Source organism: Pelodiscus sinensis, unplaced genomic scaffold, assembly GCF_049634645.1.
Source record: "Pelodiscus sinensis isolate JC-2024 unplaced genomic scaffold, ASM4963464v1 ctg34, whole genome shotgun sequence".
In the NCBI taxonomy this organism is placed as follows: Eukaryota; Metazoa; Chordata; order Testudines; family Trionychidae; genus Pelodiscus; species Pelodiscus sinensis.
The window spans coordinates 5,533,580-5,560,432 of record NW_027465849.1 but is presented as its reverse complement, the minus strand read 5'-3'; the positions used below and the strand labels follow the sequence as shown (position 1 = coordinate 5,560,432).

At 44.4% G+C, this 26,853-nt stretch overlaps 1 protein-coding gene across 2 annotated transcripts in view; it reads left to right on the top strand.

Moving 5' to 3' along the window:
• ARHGAP35 (Rho GTPase activating protein 35) overlaps window positions 1-26,853 on the top strand; it is a 124,144-nt gene that overhangs the window by 53,324 nt on the left and 43,967 nt on the right. For both annotated transcript variants that reach the window (XM_075915358.1, XM_075915359.1), the window contains one exon: window positions 12,662-12,806. In XM_075915358.1, coding sequence (XP_075771473.1) covers window positions 12,662-12,806 — 145 coding nt within the window. The remainder of the gene's footprint in view (window positions 1-12,661; window positions 12,807-26,853) is intronic.

Genomic DNA, 26,853 nt, shown 5'->3' with positions numbered 1-26,853 from the left:
CATTATCTAATTGTAGAAGTTCTGACCCAAAAAGGAGTTGGGGGGTGGGGTTTGCAATGTTATTGCAAGGGGGAAGGGATTGCAGTATTACTTATTACCTTACTTCTGCACTGCTGCTGGCAGCGGATCTGCCTTCAAAGCTGAGTAGCAGGAGATTGGCAGCTGTTGACTGCTGGCTAGCGTAGCTCTGAAGGCAGAGCCATAGCCATCACAAGCGTAGAAGTAAGGATGGCACGATATGGTATTGCCACCAACTTCTGTGGTGCTGCCTTCAGAGCTGGGTGTCGCGCCAGCGGTCACAGTTTTTCAGCCGCTCAGCTCTGAAGGCAGCGCAGAAGTAAGGTGGCAATATTGCAACACCACCTTCCCCCCAATGACCTTGTGACCAGTGTTCCCTCTCTTAAGCTGTGTGGCAGCTCAGCTTTACAGGTGATTAATCAGCCCCACCTAGTCAGTTCCTGCACTGGAGTTGGGCTGACTGGGCAGGGCTGATTAACCACCTGTGAAGCTGTGCTGCCTTGCAGCTTAGAGGGAACACTGCTTGTGACCCTTCGGTAATTCCCTTTTAGGTCAGGACACTGTTCTCCCACGTGAAATCTGGATAGTACAGAGTAAAAATCCAGATTTCATTGGAGAGACCCTATCAATAGGTAAACCATGCAGCTGCATAGGCACCAAATTGCCCCAAATTTCACGCTGCCCTATGCATCACATGCTGCCTATGGGCTTTGGCCACCCCTAGCCCCCATCCCGCAGTTCCCCTCCAGGGCTCAGCATCCTGCTCTGCTCCACGTTGCCAGCTCTCCCAACTAACTGGATGTCACCACAATAAATGGCGCGAACTTTCCTAGACCAGACAACCTGTTCTCTTCTCTCCCCCCCACCCCGCCTCCAGTTTCAGCCTTCCCCTGCCCCCCTGGCAGGGGAATGAGTGCTGGGCTGCATACAGGGAGACCAGATTTCACAGCTTATGATACACTTTCCATGGCTGTGCATTTGGGAGGATCCCACCCAATCAAGTATCAGAGGGGTAGCCGTGTTAGTCTGAATCTGCAAAAGCGATGAGGAGTCCTGTGGCACCTTATAGACTAACTGAAGTGTAGGAGCATAAACTTTCGTGGGCAAAGACCCACTTCGTCAGATGCATGTCATGCATCTGACGAAGTGGGTCTTTGCCCACGAAAGCTTATGCTCCTACACTTCAGTTAGTCTATAAGGTGCCACAGGACTCCTCATCGCCACCCAATCAAGTGAGACAGATCTTACCTGGGTGGAAACAGTCTCTAAGGTGCATGAGAAGTACCGATATGGAGAGCTCATTTCTGTAGGAAAAACATCGATTCATAGACCTGCTAACCCGTGCATTGGTTTATGGGCTGCATTTTAGTAATCTGGGTGCAGAACTCAGTGCTTAGAGTTGTGCTACAAGTGCTGTAAAAATGGGTCACAGTTTGAAAAGATTTGAGGTACATTTTTTACTAAAAGATTGTGGCACATCGGCAATTTCCTCCAAACACATTGTTTATGGCAGACCTGAATGTAAAAACTGGATGAAAAAATGTTTTGTGATTGACTATTTCAGAGTCAGTAGAGGGAGCACATGTTAATTGCCAAAACATAAAATTACTAGATCTTGATGCACAAACAATTAAGTAAATTGAAAGGCTTTGTTAATTTCAAGAACATGGTGTGAACTTCATATATTTGCCAAATAGAAAAGAGCAAAATTAATATTTTTTTATAATAATGACAAATAATTTTTCAGTCTTCTCAGAGGGAATAAATAATGGAGTAAAAATACTTGTTCTGGTGTTCCTTTTTTTTTGTTAAGTAACTTACCCATTAAACAAAGTTTTAAGATGAAGTGGCATGTTACCCTGAGGAGCTCCTGAGTTGGCATCAATCAGTTACTTGCATCCTTGAGTCAAAATAAAAACTTATCTCAACTCATCAGTCTGTTGAACTCATTCTTTGTCAGAGAAGGGCTGTATTCCAGCAGGTTTTTCTCCCCTGGGGTAAGCTTATTTGTATTAGATAGCTATACTGGGTGGATATAGCCGGTGCGTTCATAGATTTTTTTTACAGGCAGAAGGTGAAGCATTGTGTTCTCTAATTTGACCTCTTGCATAATACATGCCATAGAATTGTATCCTATGCTTCCTGCATCTCATGGCAAGCTGTTTCATTGTTTTGTACTGTTTTGTTTTTCAAATACATGTGTCTTATTTTTAGGTTTTGGTTAGAGATGTCAACATGTGGGCTTATCAGTTAATCCTGTTGACTACACACATTCCTCCCACCCATTGCTGCCTCTGTATCCTCAGATCCTTCTGCCCCACCTCTGCACTGCTGCGTTTATATCAGACACAGCAGCTTGGGGTGGTAGGAGGCTCCACCGGGAGTGCACTGGATTCTAGCCCCACCTCCAGGGAATATCGAATAGTTGTGTAACCGCTAAAATTTGATGTGGTTATACAACAATTCAGTTACACACTATCTAACATCTCTAGTTTGGGTTTGTCTAGCCTCAACTTTTGGCCATTAGATCTTGTTATTCCTTTGTCTGCTTGACTAAAGAGCCTTCAACTAAGTTATCTGACTGTGGAAGTGCTTATAGAACATGACATAGGTGCCTCTTGGCTATCCCAAGCTAACTATAGCTTATTAAAACTCATTGTAATGCATGTTTTCTTGTTCTCTGCCCCATTGTTTGTGTAGTTAGTAACTGTATTTCCCTCTTTTATAGATGGGGTAAATTAGGCAGTTGTTCTGGTTTGCCCAGCATTACATAACTAGTCACCATCATTTTGTTTTCATGATCTTAAAACCAACATAGTAACACTTACACATGCATGGCTTTGTATAGATGTAAAATGAAGTTAATACTCTACATTTTCTAATTGGCTGAAAGATCTGTGTAGAGATCTTGCAAAATCCATTAGCTACCCCTGAAGATTGAATCTGGCAAATAGAAAAACTGTTAATTAGAGGGAACTGGATCCTCTTATCTTTTTTAGTGACTTGTCTGATACTAGAGTTTGTTGCAGGGCAGATAATGTTCTTTTCTTTGGGTTAGAAATGAATTTTCTCCCACAGATCTAAAATTTGAGCTCTGGTCAGAAAGTTATCTTGATAACTGATAAATAATAGAGCAAAATACGCACCGGCAATAAATCCAAAATGGGGTGGATAAAGGAGAAGGTTGAACAGCATACAGAACTTGTTAAGTTGGTAAGAGGCAAATTGTACTTGGCGTTTTAATTGCTTCTGCAAGTTTTGCGTTTCAACATTTTCCTGTTTTGTCGTGCCAGTTTTTTAGTTAGTAGCCTTGTTTTCTCTGTTCAGTGCTATCTTCTAGGCCCTGTAAAAGGCAAAGATCCTTCCAGGTATGTGGGAGAAAACAATTAATGAAATCCAAGCTCCAGGCATCAAAGGGGGGCTTGGTTGCACCATTTCAATGTTATCTTTTTCTGAGTTTTTGCAGTAGTCTGGGACACAGTATGCTTAATATAATCCATGTAGTAGTACATTACTTAAAGTATACAGCTTTGCACCTGTATGAGGCCAGCTTTTAGAATAACATGTCCAATGTGAATTTCTACTAGCCTTTCAGTTGATTTGATTTTTCACCATACATTTTTTTCTTAGCATGTTCTATAGTCTTCAAGCTTTCTATAGCTTATTAAGCACTTGGTCCAATCACAGTTGGAAAGAGATGATATAATTTAGTTGTAGCTTGCTTCAGTGCAACCAAATTCTGTAGATTTTAACACTTTTTTCTAAATTTTATTAATTAATTATGTAGATATACCTATCTCCTAGAACAGGAAGGGACCTTGAAAGGTCATCAAGTCCAGTCCCCCTCCCCTCCCACCCCTCCCCTCCCCTCCCCTCCCCTCCCCTCCCACAGCAGGACCAAATACTATCCCTGACAGATTTGCCCCAGATCCCTAAATGGCCCCCTCAAGAATTGTACTCCCAACCCTGGGTTTAGCTGGCCAAAGCTCAAACCACTGAGCTATCCTTCCACCTAGGTTATGGGTAGGAATGTTGAAAAGCAGCTAGATGGGTAACCGTGTAACGGTTAAAAATCTCTGTGGTTACATGCTGTGGACTCTTCAGTATAAAGCTTATACTGCAAAGCCAGTAACGCAACTGGGTCCCTGGGAGCGGGACCAGCAGGCCACGTGCTCCTGAGAGCCTGGCTGCACTGCAGGGTCTGCAGTATAAGATTGATTAGGATTGCCAGGTGTGTCAGATAAAGCGTATGAACACTATCGTGCATGATATTGGTAACTGGATTCTAGCATCAGTTCCTCACAGTTGACTAGTAGGAAAGCAAGTTCTGTTTGTGATCTCTTTAAAAGCAGATTGAGAGTACTACCCTTGAACTTCTATGGTCCTGGACTCTCAAGGTTTGATGTTGCTGGATCAGAGCTCTTCAGTAGCTAACAGAGGGGCTGGTGGCCAGGAGCGGAGCTGTGGTTGGCAGCAGGGTCAGCAGCCAGGAAGGGAGCTAGGAAGCAGGCGTTAGTGGCCAGGAGAGGCCAGGCATTGACCTCTCTTGGCTCAGCAAACTCCCTCACTTAGGACCTGTACCTTCCCCAGGGTGCCAGACCAGTGAGGTCCTAGTGTAGCTGAAAAAAGCTGTCAGCATACTTGGTGTATTGCTTTAAGCTACCCATCAGTCCTCATTTACATTTTACCTGTTTTCTCTCACCTTTAATCTTGTCTAATAATTGAGAAGCTAAAACACCTCCCGGAACATAGTCTTGTCCAAGTGAATTGCCTGAAGTTTTGCCTGATGTAGGTTAGATTCAGCAGTGCTATAATCTGTATGATGCTTCTTGGCACTTACAAAATACAGGATTATGTAGCACTTTAAAGACTAACAAGATGGTTTATTAGGTGATGAGCTTTCGTGGGCCAGACCCACTTCCTCAGATCAAATAGTGGAAGAAAATAGTCACAGCCATATATACCAAAGGATACAATTAAAAAAAAATGAACACATATGAAAAGGACAAATCATATTTCTCTTGGCACTTAAGCATCCTCCTCCTTTGTTACAAGGAGAATCAGCAGCTTTTGCACTTAAACATTAGGCTTCCCTTCCTTGGGCAGCTGTTAAAATTCTCTCCATATTCTGGCCATCGAAATGATGCTGTTATATTAGTGTATCACTGTGCAATCTGATCAAATTCTTCAGCATGCTCTGGGTCTGCCTTTGCAGTTCAGCTCAGTTGAGCAGAAATACTGTTTTTTGCCCAGGTCCAGCAGATCAGGGGGCTACTTCAAAAATGCAAAGATCTGAATAGTTCTGGCTCTCAAGGTAATTTTGTTGTTGTTGTTTGTTGTTGTTGTTGTTAGAGCTACCACACTCTACTCTATGGCTTTTTTATAAAAACAAACAGCCTCATCTATTCTTTTGTCAGCTGTGTACCATGCTGTTGTCCAAACCATAATACATTAGCATTTATTCAGCACTTAGTTTTTGTGGTCTGCACAGCCACTAATTAATCTATCTTCCCTCCTCAGAGATAAATATTATCCCCATTTTAGACATGATTATAAATATTTTTTTAAAATAAAGTCAGCTATGCTTTGAAGTCTTTGTGGAAAACTACCAACAGGATCATGATTGGGGCCTACCAAGTTCAGGATTTATTTTGGTCAGTTACACTGTCATAGGTTTCTAAAAATTGTAAATTTTATTATTTCAGCTATTTAAATCAGAAATTTCATGGTGGTGTCATTGTAGGGGTTCTGACCTAAAAAGGAGTTGGAGGATCTCAAGGTTATTGTAACAGGGCTTCTATGCTGCTGCTGGAAGTATGCTGCCTTTAGAGCTCAGCAGCTAGAGAGAGACAGCTGCTGGCAGGGAGCATAGGATGGTGTTGCCACCCTTACTTCTGCTCTCCTGCTTTCAGAGCTGGACCCTTGGTCAGCAGCATTCACTCTCTGGCTACCCAGCTCTGAAGGCAGTGCACAGGTAAGGGTTGCCCCCAGTAAATATCTCTGTGATACCCCTGCAACCCCCTTTTGAGTCAGAGTCCTGTGATTTGAGAAACACATTTCTCCCCCCTCCCCCATTAAATCTGTGTAGTATAGGGTTACTAGGGATGTAAGCGAGTAGTCAACTACTTGCATCCTCCCCCCATGTCCCCGGTGCCTTTGTATTAGTGGGGGGGGGGGGGGGGCAGAGGCAGGAAATTTGAGTAGTTACAGTGGGGGAGGTCTAGATTGGATATTAGGAAACCTGTTTCACTAGGAGGGTGGGGAAGCACTGGAATGGGTTACCTAGGGAGGTGGTGGAATCTCCATTCCTAGAGGTTTTTAAATCTCAGCTTGATAAGCCATGTCTGGGTTGATTTAGTTGGGATTGATCCAGCTTTGGTAGAGGCTGGACTCGATGACCTCCTGACCAGCCCTATGATTCTAAGTGGGGGAGCCGGCTCCACTGTGCCTGTCCGACCTCCCCCAAGGACTGCTGCCTCATGGGGTGGGGGAGTAGGGGAGGCTTCTGTGCAGCAGCCTCTGCCTGTGACCAGCCCACGCTTAGCGAATTACCCACCTCTTACCATCCTTTCTTGTTACCTCTTTGCATCCGTGTACTGGAGCACTAGCTTAGAGAGCAAGGGTGTTGCCATTGCTTCCACTTTATTCCTTGTCTCCCACCCTTTACTTGTAAGCCAAGAAGTTGAAGTCCTGGAGCAGATTCCAAGTGAGTCTCCTCCATAGCAAGCAGGCATAAATTATAAATATCCTTGTATGCAGGCCTTTGTTTCTGGCATGGTTTTTAATGCTGAGACCCAGCCAAGACACCTGCTGTTTTTATGGAAACTGTCAGCATGTGTGAAGTGCTGTGAAGAGTCCTTGCCCTTTTAAAGACTAAACAATTATATTCTCTCTGAGTAGGAGGTGAGAGGGGCAGGCAGTACTATTTTATGAACTGGACAAGCTTTTTTGTAAGTACAGTTGTAGGCAATGGGCATCTTTAATTATAGTAGATGATTAAAAAATTGGTAGCGCAGACATGATGTTGTCCATCTAAAGACTTGATTTATCTTTTTAGTAGAGGCTTTCAGTCTGATTTGCTAACTGAGAATTAGCTGCTGTAAACGAAGATGGATGTTAGGATAGTATTGCTTTCTCCTTGCTGAGTGCTTGCTGCTACTGTTTAATCCTTCTAGTGATTCCCTAATGAGTGACACATGCCTAGCTTAAGAGCAGGAGACTGTCCATTAGACATCTGGCAGGTAGCACCGAAGGGTGACATTTCCAGCTTAAATTTAATTAACGCTTTTATTGCCTGAAGTTCTAGACTGATTCTAATCTGGCTTTCTACATATGTTGTTGCCTCAAATTTCCTTCATGCCCTGACTTTGATGAACATTGCATCTAGTCACAGGAGGCTAGAGGTAGAACTTTTGCCTTTCAACTGAGTGTCTCAAACTTTTTTAGAAATCTGTTAGGTCATCAGAATTTGCTTCCTGTAAATATTTATCAGCTGTTCCTTTCCCTTTTATTGTTCATCCTGCTACTACTTCCGAGGAAGGAAGAGGAAGATTCATGCTTCTAGTATTTGTATTCTGCCATCATCCTGCTGTGCTACAGATGATTAAAATGATGTACAGTGTGAAAGCTTTCTTGTGATTGGAGTCATCCCAGTTGCAGCTTCCTGTTGTCTCCCTGTTGGATCTGTCTGTGAAACACTGATTTCAAGTTTACTGCATTGAAGAGGTCTCTCTTGTCTGTTAGCCCTGTGCAAGCAGAGTGTACCATACTTCATAGGTTTCTTTGGAACAGATGAGGATTCTGCCTTATTGACAGTTGTATGTGACAAAATTAGTATTGAATTTCAGTAGATCTGTGAGCTAGGGTATGGCATTATTATTTGAGACAGCTTCCCAAAAGGGGTGTACTGAGGCTTTTCATCAGCTCTTAAGGCCAAATCTGAGGTGGCAGTGTCTCTGACTGTTGGCATTGCAGAAGTTTCACCTGTTAATTTATTGCACAATGCAAGCATGCACATAAGAAAGGGACATGTGACGAAATGCACACGACTGACTATAGTCGGTGTGGCAGGGTATTGAAATTCAGTTTGAGAACTGTGCACTACATAGATTGGAATGGTGGAAATAAGTGTCTTCCTATACTCAATTTGTACCTCATTTGCTCACCTCTTCCTCATTTCCTGTACACAGGACCCATAGTAATGCAGTAGGTTACATTACATTTGATGTGTGGGTTTAGCTTTGGGTATGACAAGGTGTTCATTCCTTTTTTCACTTCTTTTTTGCTACTACATTTGTCATGTAATACCCTTTCCAATTGTGGGGTTTGCTTGTATTGGCACAAACAAGTTGCTGTGCCTGTTGTGCAAAAATAAACCTTGCCCTCCTTATTGCAAACTAAGTATTGTTCTAATGTGTCCTTGTGTGTCACCACTGCTATGCAGAAGGAAGTTTTATAGAAATGCAGACTAAACAGGAAATGATCTGTTCAAGCTAGGTGGGGATATAGACAATGGGGGCAGGCAAGCTTCTTGTAGTCACATGGCCTCAGCATCTATATAGCACTTCCCACTAGGGAGGTTTGTTCATGCAGATGTATACAGTTATTAGGCTGCTAGAATTACAGTTTTTTGACACTGCAGGTCAGGGACTTGTGTAAGAAGAAATTAACCCGGTTCAAAATAAATCTGGACACCTGCTCTCGTAACTTATTTTTGTCAAACTGGAAACGGTATGGAAATTGAGCCGCTGCTGATTGATATCATCCAATACTTCAACATCTGTGTCTTTTGCTAGATCTCCTGCCCTCTGTCTCATCTGGAGAAAATGCTAATACTACTTTTATGAAAACAAAAAGATGCTCTTTGAAAAGTGTTTGACTAGCCAGTTTCTATTCTGTAGAAATGTGCACAAACATTAAAAAAAAAAATTCACAGGATGCCCAAAGTAAGTTGCAGGACACTACTTTACCAAACCAAAACCATCCTCTTTCAATCCACCTGCTTAAGAAAAAGACTAAGTAAATGTGTAGTCAGTTGGGGAGGGAAGGAGAGTAGCAAGTATTGATAGAGACGGAAGAAATTACAATGCATAAAGGGCTCTCCACTGAGAATACCCTCCTTGTGGTTCACAGCTATATACATCTCGGGACAGCAAACTCAAGACAAGCCCTGTTGATCTCGGCTATTGCAGGATCACAGAGAGTGGAAATAGTTTCATAGGCTATGTCAGTACTACAGCGTTATTTCAAAATAGCTTATTTCGAAATAATGTGTCTAGACACAAAATGCATTTCGAAATAGCGTTTTGCTTTTTTGAAATAGCGCATCTGCACTGATAGGATGCTGAATCGCATTTAAGGCCAGCCGGAACCGGTTCTGGTAGGGCATCAGGTCAGGAGTTACCTTGTGTGGCTGCTGCCTGAGGCTATCTGAGACCTGTGCTTAAAGGGACCCTCCCTCTCTTCCCCTGGACAGCTGGTTCTAAGGTTTCCGTGCTTGCTTGCCTACCTCGCTGAGGGACAGCAAAGTATTTTTTTTCTCTACGTGCTCTGGTTGCCCTCACTCAGGACACCACAGCACTCTGCAGCATGGAGCCGGAGTTGCCCCTGGGCACTCTGGTGCTTCTCTTGTACATGTAGCTGTGAGCCAGGTAACACGTTTTGCAGGCAGTAACAGTCTCCCTGGTGTGCCCCACTGGAGGCTTGTGCCTCATTCCTCCCTCATGTCCTTCCACTTACCCCTTCCTAATCCCCTTTCCTGCTGTACAATAAGACACGTGTGTTCATTACAACAAAGCCTCTTTATTGAACAAAACTGGGGGTGGGGTGGGGGAATAAAACTGAGGTGAGACTGGGGAAAGAAGGTGGGAGAGGGGAGGGGGAAACCTGGGAGGAGGGAGCTAGGAAGGGGGAAGAGAAGCTCAGGGTTGGGGGTGTCGCCGGCCCAACTGTCTTCCAGCACTGTCTTCCATACCCATAGATAATAGCCCAAATTATAAAGATGAGAACTAGTACTTTGAATGTTTCTGGAAACTAGTTGGAAGCTTGTGCTGTTGTAGAGCACAAATGTCAAGTGCTATCTATACAGATCAGCACTAAATAAATAGGTCGCCACAATGTGAACTAGTTGAAGTTTCCCGGTGATTTTAGGATATGTCTGTGCTTCAATTAGACATCCATGCCAGCTGACTAGGACTCACAAGGCTCAAGCTAACAGGCTGTTTAATTACAGTGTGGAGCATGGCGCGATAGATTAATAGGATGAGCGTAACTTTTAGCACCATGCCTGAACAGATGTCCTACACCAGGGGCCGGCAACGTATGGCCCACAAGATGATTTTGAGTGGCACGTGGCTGCCTCCTGCTCCAGAAGCTGCGTGCAGCCAGGCTTGGCCCTTTCCTCCTGATCTCCATGCCCCAGCATTGTCCGGGGGAGGGGGAAGGGTGGCTGCAAGTCTCAGTGCTGCTGCCCTGTCATTGTGTTTGTTTGGGACACAGGGATGTGGAGGGCAAGGGGGAGGGGGGGAAGGAGGATGCAGTGCACACTTGAGGCTACCGAGAGAGATTAATGAAGCTGCTAAAAATGTAAGAAGGACTGTTATTGACTTCAAAAGTATAAGTGTCATGCAGATCATAAATAGAAGTGAATAAGTTAAATCTTGGCATATCACTTCTGAAAGGTGGCCGACCCTGTCCTACACCGTTGTGTAAGTGTAGTACACACCCCTTATCACAGTGTTACTGAGGATTGGCTTTGACTGAAGAGTCCTTGTTTGTCCTTCCTTTCCCATTTCAAAAAGGAAGTACTAGATACATTTGAATGATGTTTTCTTTAGATTTAAGAATATAGTATGTTCTAGAACGTGCAGATCTTGAGAAGAGCTGCAGAATGCTTCCCAGTGTGTCTCAGAACACTTTTTGCCTTCCTTACAGTGCCCTAGGTAGGAACCAATATTAGGGATGTTAGTGTGTAATTAAATAATCATGTGACCGCATGAAATCTTAGGGGTTATGCAACTATTTGATAGTCCCTGGGGGTGGGGCTGGCAGCCAGTGTGCTCCGGCACCACTCCCAGGGAGCCCCCCTGCCACCTTGAGCTGCTGCTTCTCTATCAGGGACAGCAGTGCAGTGTAGCAGCCGGGAGCTGGTCCAGCTCCCTGTGCAGACCGTCTATCTGCCGCCCCATGCTGCTGCCTCTAATACAGAGGCAGCAGCCCAGGGTGGCAGCTGCCCCTGTCTGCGGGGGTCCGCGCTATAGAGGCCACATCAGGGAGAGTGGGGGCAGTAGCACTGCAGAGCTTGTGCTGGGGGGAAACCAGCTTTTAAGCTGTCCCCTAAATGCCCTCCCCTCAGTGCCTCTGTAGGAGGCAGCAAGCCTGGGGGGCAGGCAGGTCAGTGGAGCCAGCATGTTCAAGGAGCCTACTCGAAAGCTGGCTCCCTGCATGTCTTTGCTCTAGCTTACCCCCCTCATCCTCTGCGCTGCTGCCAATAGAAAGGCAGCAGGGTGGAGGTGGGTGTAGACAGATCTTGTAGGGAGCCTGCTTAAAGCCAGCTCCTCATGGGCACTGGCTCCTGCTCTTCCTCCTTTGCTGCCTCTGGTACAGAGGAAGCAAGGGGGGGAGGAGTGTGTGTGGTAAACCAGGTTAACTGATTATACTTATTGGTTAATCATGTACTACACATTGACATACCTAACCAATATCTGTTCTTTAAGCATGTGATCCTTACATCTTGGCTCCAGTGCATGCCATTAACAATGTCATTTGGTTTGACTAGTGTTTGAAACCCAGCTGCCTTATTTATAAATAGTGTGATCATTAGTATATCTTGTATTTCTAATCCTGGGGCAGGCAAGGCACCAAGCCTTTTAATCTGTTCTATCCACCCACCTCTGGGATACAGAGCAGCGCTGCTCACATGGAAACTAGCCAATGGGAGCTGAGAGATTTTGCTGGGGGCGGGAACAGTGCAGCACAATTTCAACCAGATCCTGCCTCTGGCACCCCACCTCTTCCTGCACCCAACTCCCTCCCAGACTCTGCTCCCCCTCCTACACCCTTCCCCCAGAATCCTCTCCTGATCTCATACCCCCTTCCCCAGGTCACAACCCCCTCCTTCACCCAAGCTCCCTCTCAAACCCCACACTCTCCCTTGCACCTCAGCCCCGTATCTGCACCTAACCTCTGTCCCATGCCCTGTACCCCCTTCATAGAAAAGTGTGGCCCATGACCATGTAACAAAATCTTGGTGTGGCCCCCATAAAAAATTATTGCCCCTGTTATAATACCAAAAATGTTAATATTTTGCAAGCTTAAGGTGTATTCTCCATTGCTCTGCACTTAGCATAGTAATTTGCACATTCTATGCCTTGACTATACAAGATGAAGGGCAAAAGAGAAGCAGACCCGCAACGTGGAATAGTTTTGAAAACTGCAGATATTATCTCATCTTGAATAACCAATGTAGTGATGCACAGGCAATTCTGAGCATTTGTCTTCCGGTCTATCCAGTGGAAACCCTGGCTTCCAGTCTATCCAGTGGAAACCTTGGCTTCACTAATTCTAACAGTATTATGTTTATAATCTTATGTAGGATGTAGTATTTTTTTGTGCTATATTAACTCAGGGACTTTCTCTTCTACAGAAACCAAAGTCAAAGCCCCGGCCATCCATCACAAAGACTACGTGGGAAAGTAACTATTTTGGGGTGCCTTTGTCCACTGTAGTGACTCCAGAAAAGCCTATTCCCATCTTTATCGAGCGATGTATTGAGTACATTGAAGCAACAGGTAAGAATTTCTTGGGATAGACATCAGTGAGTAAACTCTCCATTGAGAGCTTGGTACCAAAGTCTAGAGTGTTAAGTAGGAAGTCCAGGATCATATTACCATGCGGGGTGGGGATCTTACTGTCCAGAATGGCAGGGGAGAATTCTGTGAGGAGCTTGTGCCACTCACAGATGCTGTTGGATTAAGGAGTGGTGCTGCTGACTCTCCCTGCAAGAAGCTGCATCCTGTTTTGCTTGTCCTGAACAGTGCATCATGGGATTGACTGGGTGAGGGGAAAAGTAGGCTAGAGGATTGTCAGGAGTTTGATATGCTGCTCTTGGTTAAATTGGAGCTTGACATCTATATATTTTTAATATACATTGTTTAGACAATCTGGTAGATTAAATTAAAATGATTGTCTTTACAATACAGTATTTAGGTTGGGAACTTGAATTCATATTCCTAGCAGTTTCAGCTGCCTTAATTTGTATAAGTCATTGAGAGGTCATTTGTATCTCATGAGATTAGAAAATGAGGTAATTTGCTTTGTTGGGATAAAGCTGAACTTTATTTGGGTGCCAGTTTGTGTTGTATTATGTTGAAATTGCATGCAGATGTTATGTTTCTGTGCTGTTAGCTGTTTCGTGTCAACAACAACAAAACTCGTAATTGCATTATGTTTGGCAAATGTATTAAGATTTCTAGTGCACTGCAGATCTAAAGCAGCGGTGGGCAACCAAAAATAGTGAGTGGGCTGCATAAGTGGCCCTCCATCTCAGTGGGCTGCAGCAACCCACAGCCCACTGGGGTTCCACCTGTAGCCTCCCTGTTTGCCCCCACTCCCCCTCCATCTCATGTGCACTCAGGCTCCAGAGCCCTGCACTTCCTGCTCCTCCCTGCACTTTGGAGTGTGCAAATCATCTGATTCATGCTCCATCACCACTTTTCTCCCTCCCTCCCACAGCTAGAATGCCGCAGGTCAACTGTTTGTGGCTGTTCAGGATGAGCAGCTGAGACGGAGCACTAATGGGGCAATTCACGTGCCCCAAAAGTACTGGGAGGGAAGGAAGGATTAGGAAGTTTGAGACTCTGGCTCTGCAGTGTAGGCACATGGGGAAGGGGGGAAAGACAAGGGGTCCATGGGCCTCAGGCTGCCCACCGCTGATCTAAAACAGTGGCTCCCAACTGCTGGTCCATGGCCTGAACCGTTGGCTGCTGGGCTGTGGCAGATCTGGGGGCTGGGGCACACCGCCCAGCACCTCTCCTCCCGCTTCGGCTGTCAGGATAGGCGTGTTCTGCCCTGCTTGTCAGTGAATCCGCACTGGGCAGGGGCAGGGTCTCCTCCCGGATGGACAGACGTGGAAAAGCGGTTCAGTGTGGTAGGTGGGGAATCAGTGAGAAGGGAGGCAGAGAAGGCGTTCATTCATCATTTACAACCCTGAGTTACCATAGGCATAAGGAATGGCATGAGCTGCCATTTAGCAACCTGTTGCCATGTCAGCTGAACATTGATGTGCATGATAAAGAAGACAGAACAGAAGAGGGGCAGTAGTGGAAGGAACTGTTGTTCAAGCATAACTTGAAATTGACTTAAAAATAACTCCATTTCCCATCATTCAGTTTGTTTTTGTGGCTTTTCTCTTCCCTGTGTTAATACAATAGGCCCTGAGATTATTCCTGATTCTGATACTTGATATCAGTCTGTTGTCTAGGGATAGAGACTCCCCTACCTAGTTCTAGTTCCATTGTTGGGGAGATGATTTCTGAAACTTTCAACACTGCAGTAGTGCTGCATGGAAACATGCATCATTTTGGGCCACCTTGTAGATTTCCCCATTTGCTTGTTCTGCACCTCAAGTGTGATGCAAGGATTTAATTTTGGAGGAATAAGTTATTTCATGGTTAGAGGTGATTCTTGGATTCTGTAGACTTGCACTGAAAGTAACCACAGACTCAGTTCTGCCATAGCTTCTGTAGCACAATTCCTTAATTAGCAAAGAGCTCTAGATGCCCTAAACTTTATCTGGATGATTTACTCCATTCTGTTTGAAATACAATTTGAATCTATGACCGTATTTTTTATACCTCTCCTCCTCTGGTTTTCACTTCCTGCTTTCAAAGCTTTGACAGCATTTGAGGCGGGAAGCGTTCTTGGTCTCTAATAGTGCAAATGCTTTTGCAGTAATAGCTATGCTCAAGATTACATGCTTAAACTAATGTGTTGGGCTGTGGATTACAGTCTCTTTACAGTTGCATTTATTCCCTCTAATCCAATTGTAATCAGTAATGATTAAATATTAAGTGTGGATGGACTGCCTCAGTCTGCTATTAACCCTAATAGCAATACCTGGAGTTGGGTGATGACATTAACACACTCGCTATTTGAAACTTCATGCCAAGGGGAAAAATAAACAGGTTTTTAAACATTCAAGGTCTGGGACAAATGAAGTGTCCAAGTGTCTACATGAGTGTCCAAAAATTCAATTTTAAATGTGATATACAGACTTAGTTCCAATTAAATAACTCTTCAGTGTAAGTCTGTGTGCTATATTTGAAAATGCTTTTTAAGATAAGCACTCTCATCTGTTTGATCTAGTTAAATGCCAGCAAAGTTTAGCTGGGGTGCTAATGGAAGTAAGTCTTAGTGATTCTGTCTCCGCCTTCTCAGAAGTCATGCCATAGAGTAATGTGCATAGACGATGTAAAGCTGGTAACATGCATCTTAGGGTTCAGACTTCATTTAAAACTAACATGACTTGCATATACAGAACCTTCCAGAATAGAATTGTAGATTGTATCCTGATAGCTTTTACTGGTCCCTTTCATTGTGCTTTTCCTTTCTTTAAAGGGTTTGGGGTTTGACGCAATGTGTAGCTGTAATTTAATACAGGCAGTCCCCGGGTTACGTATGAGATAGGGACTGTAGGTTTGTTCTTAAGTTGAATCTGTATGTAAGTCGGAACTGGCATCCAGATTCAGCCGCTGCTGAAACTGACCAGCGGCTGACTACAGGAAGCCGGAGGCAGAGTTGCTCTGCCCCGGGCTTCCTGGAATCAGCCCCTGATCAGTTTCAACAGGCTGAATCTGGATGCCAGTTCTTACATACAGATTCAACTTAAGAACCCCAGGCGTCCGCAAGTCAGCTGCTGCTGAAACTGATCAGCTGCTGATTCCAGGAAGCCAGGGCAGAGCAACTCTGTCTCGGGCTTCCTGTAGTCAGCGCTGGTCAGTTTCAGCAGCGGCTGACTTGGGGACGCCTGAGGCAGAGCAGCTTGGGTGCTGCTGGGTTGGTCCAGTAGCGCCGCTCCTCGGCGCTACTGGACCAACCCAGCAGCACCCAAGCTGCTCTGCCCCAGGCGTCCTGATTCAGCCGCTGCTGAAACTGACCAGCAGTGGCTGAATCAGGACGCCTGGGGCAGAGCAGCTGGGGTGCTGCCGGATTGGTCCAGTAGCGCCCAGAGCGGCACTACGGGACCAACCGGCAGCGCCCCAGCTGCTGTACCACAGGCGTCTGGAGCAAAGCCAGACGCGCCGCGGCTGTCCTGCTGCCCGCGTGCTCCGCGCCTTTGCTCACCGTCTCCCTGGTTTGGGGAGACGTGGAGCAAAGCTGCGGAGCACGCGGGCAGCGGACAGCCCAGATGCGCCGCGGCTGTCCCGCTGTCGGCGTCCTCAGAGGCTTTGCTTCCCGTCTCCCTGGTCTGCTGGAGACCAGCAGACCAGGGAGATGGGCAGCAAACCCCGTTTGTAACTGCGGATCCGACATAAGTCGGATCCGCGTAACTCGGGGACTGCCTGTATTCATCTATACTCCTTCAGTCTCTTCAGACACTGAGTTTGTAATGCTCTGATGAACCAGACAGTTAAGACTGACGCATCAGTATTGAAAGTCCAGTCCCTGATATTTATTTTCACTGATCTTTCTCTAGCAGGTGTGATTTATGACCATATCCTTTAATCCGTATTGAGTTTTAGATGTCCTACTACCAAACTACCTTCTCTGAAAAGCAGATTTTTGTTAGACAATTGCATTTTGATCCCTATCTGTTTTAATTTTTTTCAGAGTGCTAACATGGCTCCTCAGACATGTGTGGTATTTAAATTGCTGTTAAGATTCAGCTATTGGAGCTCTTGCTTTGACCAATGGAAGATTTTTCTCTTGCTCAGTGAAATATCCATTTAGCTTGAGGGGATTGCCATTTTCTCTTGGAGATCTTTGATCCCACAGCTATGACCTTCAGTGGCCATTTTTTCTCGTGTCTCAAGTTTCTAGGTATATTTCAGCTTTGTTTCTGTCTGGCTCATATGAGGGAAGAAAGGGGACAGCATCTTTGTTGCTATGATAGTATAACTTAGGCATTTGCAATACTGGTGACCAAGACATCGATAGAGACACAATAATTTATTTTTCCAGTCAAAGCTAAATTCCTGTAGCTCTGTTGTCCTGCTGAACACCCTGAAGAACAGGACATTCCTGAAGAGATTCTCCAGTCTCAGAATTTCCTAGATTGCAGATTATCAGTGTGTGTGTGGGAGCATCTTTTGTTATTGCAGCCCAGCTCTGTCCTCTTAAAATTCATGAGGTGAAAAGATATTCTCTTCTTGAAACACTTCATAAAACATGCCTTTTATCCATTGCATGTGCCATTAACTTCCATATTAGTGATGTAATCTCTAATCACATCTCTGATAGTTTGTGTATACCACAGAGAAATGCAGAAATTAAATGGAAAAAAATGTTGACAAATAGTCGGCCATTTCAGTTACAAATGACTGAGTTCTTTTGTTGTTCTTACTATAGTACTGCAGTAGTGCCTATGAGTGCCAAACAATAATTCATGGCCCCTAGTGATTGACACTGTACGTCAACAGAGATGTTCCTTGCCCCAAAGAGCTTACAGTCTGAATTCTTTAATGTAACAGATTTTTAAAATTGCTGCAGAGTGGGTGAAGGTTGGCTGGAAAATTAAACTTGTTGCTTACCTTTCTGGGAAAGGGTAACTGCTCTTGAGATACAAGAGTAGCAGAAAAGCCTAGGTTCCATCTCTTTCCAGTTGCCATACACCTGTGATCACACAGCTAAGCCAGCACATTCAAGCTAATGTTCATCACCTCCGCCTTCTACCTTCTCTCACCAGAACATGTGTTCTGTTTTGCCTCTTCTCTCCTTACCTCAGAGGCACCTCAGTTCTCTTTGCTCCTGTCTCATGTGGCTCCTCTCACCTTCCCCTCTGATTACTCATTCTCTACCAGTCTCATCCAGGGCCTCTTTTTGGTGGGTAGGATATTTGACTCATTGATTTGTCAAGATAATATTACTACTTTTCTTGCACTTTTGGGTAGTGGCTTAGTTAAGTTGATGAAAGCTTGTATGTTTATATTCTGGTTTCAATTTAAGAATGTTTACACACGCAACTTGTCAGTAGCGGTACAAGTAAACTAGTGCTGTCTCAATGCAGGTGGCTGGATTAGATGACCTACATTTGTGATTCTAAACTTGCATGTCTATGCACAAATTTGCACTAGCAAGTTAAATCAGTTAAAAACTACACCTTTAAACTGGGGCAGCCCTGCGTGTGTAGACAGAACAGTATTTTATTCCTTGAGTATGTCAGGCTAGATCTTTATGTCCATAGCTGCATATAAAAATTGGTTTAATTTTTATATATTAGCTTTAGGGATAATCATTGTCATATTTACTGACAGATATGGCTTATTTTCATGTGTGTTTAAATATGCAGATTATTTTAATTGTTATGGAGGTTTCTTTTGGAAAAGCAAGTAGTTTTAATTCCAGAATAGTGGCCTGAATTTGTCTTTATTAAAAAAAAAAAAAAAAAGTTCCTTAAGGAGTTATAGCCAGGGCTCGCCAAGCGGCAGCGAGCTCCACTCACCAGCCGTGCGATTCTGTGCATGCGCCACTCTGCGCCAGCTCTTCCGGGTTGTAATCTACTCGCCCTGGGTGAATAGATACATTATTTGTCGAGCCCTGGTTATAGCTGCCCTGCTTGCTCATCATTTAATACACTGGAGAATGGGTTATACTGTTCTCTTAACTGGCAGTTCAGGCAGGTGCAGCCTGTTGTCTTAGCACATACAGACTCCTGTAGATGAGCTTGAGAATTTTTTAGTCACCAAAATACAAAGTCTGTGACCTGATCTTTCTCCGTGGGCTAACATGAACTTAAGTGTGCTGCAGAGGCTGTAAGAGATCTAGTGTTGTACATTTAAAAATATGAACTTAAACAGGATGTTGCTTTGCACAGTAAGAGGGAGAGTGGGGGTGATGTGGCTGGTGGTGGCTAGTTAATCAGAACTCCACTAAATGATTATCTAGGTATTGGGTCTCATAAATGTGTTCTAATATGTAAGGGTTAAGAGGACAACCCCAAGTTCTTGGGTTTCTTAGAAATATGGCAGTGAGCTGTATTAACTATATGTAACTACTACAAGACTTACCTGATGTTGTTTGGGTTCTTCAGGGCAGGGGATTGGGGCTCTGAGGGCTTCAGAACAGGAGGCTGGAGGTGTGGGGGATCCAGGAGTCAGGGCTGGGGGGGGGGGTAAGAAGGGGCTCAGGTCAAGAGGCTGGGGAATGTGTGTAGGGGAGGGAGGCACAGGATAGGGATGTAACAGTATAGTCAATTAACTGAGTAACCTATAAGCAGAAGCTTATAGGTTAATGCTACAGACTACATACATTTCCCCTCCTCCTCCACCCCGCCACTAAATTTTTTAGCGGGGGGGGGGGGGGGGGGGGGGCAGGCAGCCTGGCTCAGTTTTGGCTCATGCCGGATCCAGGAGCTCAGACTCCCCCGGACAGGGGCGGCTGCCACTCCACACTGCTGCCTCTCAATCAGAGGCAAGAGCATGGGACAACAGGTAGTCAGTCCATGAGGGGAGTTGGTTTTTAAACTGGCTCCCCTCACGGACCAGATCCCGCCTGGCGCTCTGCACTGCTGCCTCTGCAGAGGCAGGAGGCTCCCCAGAAGTGGAGCTGGAGTGCACTAGCTGCCGTCCCCACCCTGGGGACTATAGAATAGTCGACTAACCGATAAGAATTCATGAGGTTACTCGACTACTCATTAACTGATATTTAACATCCCTAGTACAAGAGCCAGGGTAGGAGGTTGGGAAGTGTTGGTGTCTCAGGGGAAGGAGAGGCAGTGGTTTCTTGGAGCTGGGTGGCCGTGGCCGCGCAGTCCACCTGCTGGCTTCTCCCTGGGGCTGGTCCAGGGCGAGGGGAGGCAGGCCGCCCACTGGCTGCTCTCTGGAATGGTGGGGGCTGTGCAGTACGGTGACCCAGGGGTGGCTTGGGTGGCAGGGGCCACACAGCATCTGGCAGCTGTTCCCTGGGGCAGTCATGGATGGCGGAGGCTGTGGTAAGCCAACAGCTGCTTCCCAGAGCTGGGGGCGCTTCTCTGCCCCCCAGTGGTCATTCTGGAGTATTACTGACCCCCATGCTTTCCCACTCCCATGGTCATTCCTAAGTGTAACTGTCCCTGCTCTCTCGCCCCTCCCTTTCTGTTTGGTGCAAAACAATCACATTCCATACGCATCCCATTATTTCTGACCTTGCTTTAAATTACTATAAGAGGAAGCTGCATACCAGATTTGGTGGCCTTAGCTTTTACTGTTTTAGGAGGAGTTCTTGAACAAATGGACTCTGAGATGGATGGACAGACACAAAGTTTCTAAATTATGTAAGACTGCTCACCAAACTCAGAAGAGCCCAGGCAGCCTAATTCTTTCCCTTATTTACATCTCCCTTTGTGTTGTATACAAAAAACATGCAGTAGTCATTGATTTATTAATCATCAAATATTTGTTCCAAAGAAGATTCTCTTTTATAGACTTGATGGGAAGGATCCTTTGTGTTTTGGTGAGAGTTTGGAAAGGTGATCCTTTGTTCTGCTTGAATTTACTACAAAATGAGGGTGAAGGCCAAAAGGTTGTTGCTAGTAGCGGTCAAAGCCTGCATGAGGAAGGCCAGAGGGGCCTAAATGGCTTGGGGGTTGGTAATAGGATATAGAGCCTTTCCCTCTCAGGGTCACTAGTTCAGATCAAATCAATATCAATAGGGACTGAAAGCTAGCATCTGACAGCTATTCATTGGCCTGCCTGAAAGGCGGGCCTAGAAAATAAGAGTATCTCCTTTTGTGACTGATGTTCTGCAGTGGAAACGGACACAAAGCCATTAACTAAAATTATTTGGGTTCTTTGGGTTCAAAACAGATTTTTTTTTTAAAGAACTGAAGTTTGTGTTTACAATAGGCATCACAGAGGAGTTCTGAACATTAATACAGGGGTTACCCAGTCATTGAAGCTTAAACAATTGTACTGTGTTATTTTAAAAAATATATGAACATGGTACTGTATTCTGCTAGCAGATTAATGCTTACAATAGAAATAGTGTTTCTCAAGTATTCTAAGGCTATCACTTCTGTCCCAGGTTTTTATCTTAATGCTGTCTTTGCGTTAGCAGCCTAACGATGAATAAAATGCAAAGTGGTGTGAGGGTTTCACTTTGTAATATCATGCCAGAGGTTCTGAATGCTGATTCATCTATTTACCTTTTAAACATCATCTTTTGACTGCTGCCAAAATAAAAAATTTTCTTTTGAACATGTAACTGAAGTGTAATATTCTGCAAGTAGTAGCATTTTGAGACATAGAACATCATGCGGCTTTGTAATACAATCCTGTCGAGCTTTCGTTTTGTCAGAGGTAATCCTGTGCTAGGATTTAGGACTGCCTTCAGATTAACTCTAATCTCTGGCTGTTGCATTCTGGTAGAATTGCATGCTATACGGCCATTTTTCTTTGGAGCAGTTTGTGTGTCACTTTGGCTTGTACTATTCAGTCAGAAGGAAGATCTGAGGCCTTTTTCAAAATATAGAGTATAACATCTGTCCTTCCAGGAACACTGGAATGTAGCAATAGGTAGCCATATCTTTCTCCTGCCATCATTGTACTTTGCTTCTTATTTACACTTGCTCTTTTCTTTTGAGCCTTTTCATTAATCTGTCTGCAGCCATTCTGAGAGAGATTGGTTCATACTCTGAAATGGCTGGTGTCTAGAAAACAGTCTTCTAGGATTCTGTCTGTAGATATTTTTAATATTGCAAAAACACAATAGTCTGTCCCACACAATAGAGAAACCTCCTTTTTATTAGTGCACTAATGAGATGATAGGCTTTCAGTCTGTCAGTGCGAATTGTTCACCGACAGCAGGTTCATTGGAATCGCTGAAATGAGCTATCCCATTAGCACCACTTGCTTTAGCATCAGCAGGCCAGGGTTGCTTTAACCTCCAGTTAACACACACACACCCACTTCTCAGATTGTCTCACAAAGGAAGTTGGCTGACAACCATTTACATGTCATGGCCACTGCCTAAGCAGTAGGTAGTTCCATGCCTTGTATAAACATCTGACTTCCTTGGTGAAAGGAGAGATGAGTAGCTTCAATTAGGGCTGTTGCACATTGCAACATTGATGTTAGAACAACTAGCTGTAATGTCCATTCTAGCATGGACTTGCAACATACTTTTCACAACTATTGTAACTCCATTACCTTTCTAGGAATCAATTCAGATGTGCTGTGTGAAACGTGGAATGATCCTTATGTTGTACTGACCTGCATTGCACTGTGTCAGTGGTTTCACCCTTACCCCTCCCTAAATCCTGACTGATGAATTTCCATATACTTAGAGGATTGTGTATTTGCTTGCTGATTCAGATCTGTGATATTAGATTACTAATACAGTTCTACCACAAGGGCTGAAGCCCTCTTCCCACTGCAACTATACACAGCTTAAACTCAAATGTCCAGTGATGTTGCCCTAAGCTATTTCTCTAGCAGGGTTTGAACACAGGTCTAAAATGTTTATTTAAAACAATTGTAATATTATATGATCTAATCATCTTGATTGTGTGGTGCTAAGCCATGTGGTTTTTCTTGTAGCATCTTGTTCAAAGTTCATAATGCATCAGAACTGTAACTAGTCTTCAGTGGGTCCTCCCCTGTTGTTACAAATAGCTGGGAGAATGACTTTGCATGCAAAGATGCTTCTATCAGATGAAGGCGCCTACTTTATATCTTTAGCTATAATATATTCAGACAGTACTGTATAAATAGCTATCAGGGCAAGGTTTTTGTTAGTGCATCTGTATCTCATTCTGTCTCAGTGGGATGAATAATACCCTGCAGTTAGCAGCCAGAATTCTCTCTCAAATAATGGAGCTCTCGGAGTATTGTTAATTCTTTCTAAGTTTGGTAGATCATTTAGTGACTGAGAGGCCCTTTGGGCAGACCATGTTGTTTGGTTGTATGTGTTGATGTAGTGCTGTGCTCTTTGTCTTATTGTTGACGTGCTTTATGATGGATACGCTGAGAGTTCAGGTTTAACCTGCTCCAAAACAGGTCTGTACATACAATAGATCTCTAGCTGGTGTATAGAAGAAGATTTTGATGTGTGGGAAGTAGAATGGCAATGATCAGCCATTGATAATCTCCCAAATGAAATCTAAATGGGGGTGTTTAATGCTTTAAATCAGTGAGATTGGCAAGTTTTTTTCTTTTACTATGAAAATCTCTATTCATGGTACAGTACTATACACCATGTGAAACATTAGCTTGCTGCAGGGTTTCTCTCCCCCTGATTTGGCAAGGATTTGAGTACACATATACATATTTTATGTTGGACATTATGAGGTATGCTTCCAGCAGGTCTTCAAGTCATTCTCTTGGTGATCATTCACTTCTGTGTCGATGAACTTTATAGCATAAACGGGGAATCCATGCTTTATTGGTTCTTACCGGCAGTGTAATTGACGGGTTTTGGGGGGGGAGGGATGTTTGAAAGCTCATGACTTTTTCATCAATTCTTTCTCTTAGCTTAAACTTCATGTACAAGAGGCTTTTCCTAGAGGAGCCTTAATCTGTGTAGTAGAGGAAAAAATAATTGTAATGAGGAAAATAGCAAATTAGCCAAAAGGGGGAAAAAACTTGTAGGGAGGTAGAAAGGCCAAGGATTCAATTCTGTCAAAGTTTGGCAGCTTACTGGGCTACTCTTTGCCTCCATTAGGTCTGCTTTAATGTTTATTTAACAAAAAACAAAAACAACCCCGCAAAGAACAAAACCAAACCCTAGAACAGGGCGGGGCAAAATACGGCTCTGGGGCTGGATCCAGCCCATCAAGCCACCAGATCCAGCCCATTTAGCATCCTGCCAGGATCCTCAGGAAACATCCAGCCAATTGGAGCTGAGAGATTGGCCGGGGGAAGGGGGGGGGGCAGGAATATAGGGCAAGTCTCTTCCCCACCCAGGGTATGTCTACACTACCCCGCTAGTTCGAACTAGCGGGGTAATGTATGCATACCGAACTTGCTAATGAAGCCCGGGATTTGAATTTCCCGGGCTTCATTAGCATAAAGCCGGCGCCGCCATTTTTAAAAGCCGGCTAGTGCGAACCCCGTGCCGCGCGGCTACACGCGGCACGGGGTTCGCACTAGCCGGCTTTTAAAAATGGCGGCGCCGGCTTTATGCTAATGAAGCCCGGGAAATTCAAATCCCGGGCTTCATTAGCAAGTTCGGTATGCATACACTAGCCCGCTAGTTCGAACTAGCGGGGTAGTGTAGACATACCCCCAGAGCTGGAAGCTATGTGGAGGGAACAGCCTGTATTTTCAAGCCATCTGGGGCTGCAGCAGGCAGGGAGCCTAGCTTGCCTTGGGTGTTGCAGGCCAGGAGATTGTTTAGGTAAGCACCTCCCAGCCAGAGCCTGCCTCTGGCACTCCTGCCCCTCTGACAGCCCAATTCCACCCCGAGGTCACCATCCAAGCCCTCTGCACTCCCCTGCCCCAGGTCACAACCCCCTCCTTTACCCAAACACCCTCCCAGATCTCACACAATCTCCTGCATCTCCTTACCCCTTCTGTACCCCACTTTCATCTTAGACCCCCCCCCCCCAGAAAAGTGCGGCCCTTGACCACTTACCAAATCTTGGAGTGGCCCCCCACCAAAAATTATTGCCCACCCTTACCCTAGAACATAACTGAAAACCAAAAGTAAAGCAGTTAGATCTGATATCCTAGAACAGTGGTTCTTAACCTTACTACAGCCTGCACCCCTTTGGTTCTCAAAATATGTTCTCGCACCTCGTATTAAAAGTCATTGAAGTAGATCAGTTCTTTAAACCTAAGGTATATCATAAAAATCTGGCATGTTTCGCACCCTCAGAAAGGGCATCTCACACCCCTAGGGGGTGTGTGCACCCCAGGTGAAGAACCACTGTCCTGGAAGGTAGACTATTGTTTTTAGTCTAACATTTGCTCTTGACAAATGAAACTGTATTACATTGGTCTCTCTCTTTGTAGTCAAAAGACTAAATCTAATTCACAAGTTACAGTCATGGGCCTGAATATGTGTTGGTCCTCCAAACTTCACTCCTCATCAGTTCTGTCTGCAGCATTAATAATTGAAGTAATGTGACTAACTGTGGAAGTTCAAAGAGAATATAGATCCTTGTTATCCCTTATAGCAACGGTGAGTGAAACTGCATAACATCTGTGGATCATTTTAATATTTAATTTTAGCTAGATTGATAGGGACGCCTTAAAATAAATCCCTGTATGTTTGTCCCCCCAGGAAAATCAGTCTTGGATATAAAATGGAAGATCAGATTTTTCTAAGTGAAGTAACTTCTCTTACCTACAGTAAAATGTGTAAAGCTTCCAAGTGGTTTGCTATCACTTCCGGACACTCCCTCACTATCCGACCTCTTGCATGAGGGTGATATTGGCAGGAGTTTCACCTTGTGATATAGATGATATTCACATATAGCCTTCAGTGGTTAGCTCCCTGTTTAATAGCAGCAATGCTGCTTATGTAGCTTTGATATTTTTATATACAAGAACGCCTTGTCAGAGAGGAATAGCAGTAGGTGTTCCTTGTAACATTGTGAGTGGGTGACTCTTCAACATAACTCCCTGGATGAAAGAACCATCCATATTTCCTATCTCTAAAGGAGAAACTTCCTCAAGCTATAGAACTGGGAGTAGAGCAAAATGAAGAGTATCACCATTACCTGGGAATATTCTTTCAGGGAGAGCATTAGGACCTGCAACACTGAATTCCTTGGCTGCATTAGATCAGATTGAGTGCATCATTCAAAGTTCACATGTCAGTCTCAGCTCTGTGGGAGCAATTGAAAGCTTTATAAATAAAAACACACTTTTGATTTTGCATGGATGGTTGTGACCTCCAATACTATTTGCTTGGCTGACTGGATAAATGAGCAGAGTGCTCTTTGTGGGAGAACACATTTAAATGTTACCTTTTAATTTGCGATGGTGTCTTCAAGAAAAGTATCTTCTTGTTTGCTATAGAAACCTTTAGAAAACATTCTTAAGGAAGCATCTTAGCGTAATTAGTCTGGGAGACAGATATGTATATTGTGACAAGCAAAACTGCAGAAAAATGTGTCTCAAAAGTGAGTATTACATTGTATCTCTTTGGAACCTGTATCTGTTATCCTAGCCCTGACAATTATTTATTGCTTAGTATGACACAGTGGGAATTTACTGTAAAAATTTTGATTGGTACGTGACTCAGTTTCCCATACCTTTTGCATGTTACCTGGAGGGAGACAGGGAGGACTGTTTACTCTCAGTGCATTCTGGGAGACATAGATATAAATTCTGGGAGGCATAGATAGCCCAAATAGGTCCTTAAAAAGGGCTGGCTGAGGCAGACCCCACATCACTGAAGAACTTGAGAAGATGATGGCAAATCCAGCCACCAGGCATTGCCACCTAGCAACCAAGGACTGAGAGAGAGATCAATTTCCTCCCCTCTGAGCAGAAAAGCAGAGCAAAATCTTCCAGCTTGAGAATAAAGGACTGGGAAATGTGTGAGGTGGGGGGAAAGAATTGGCTGATAGAGGGAGTCCTGGGGTCTCATCTGGGAACTGACAAGAAGATTAGACATAGATGAGCATGAGGGTTTCACTACAACTTTGCTGGGGGCTCTGAGCTAACCAGACTGGTCTGTGCCTTAACCTTCACT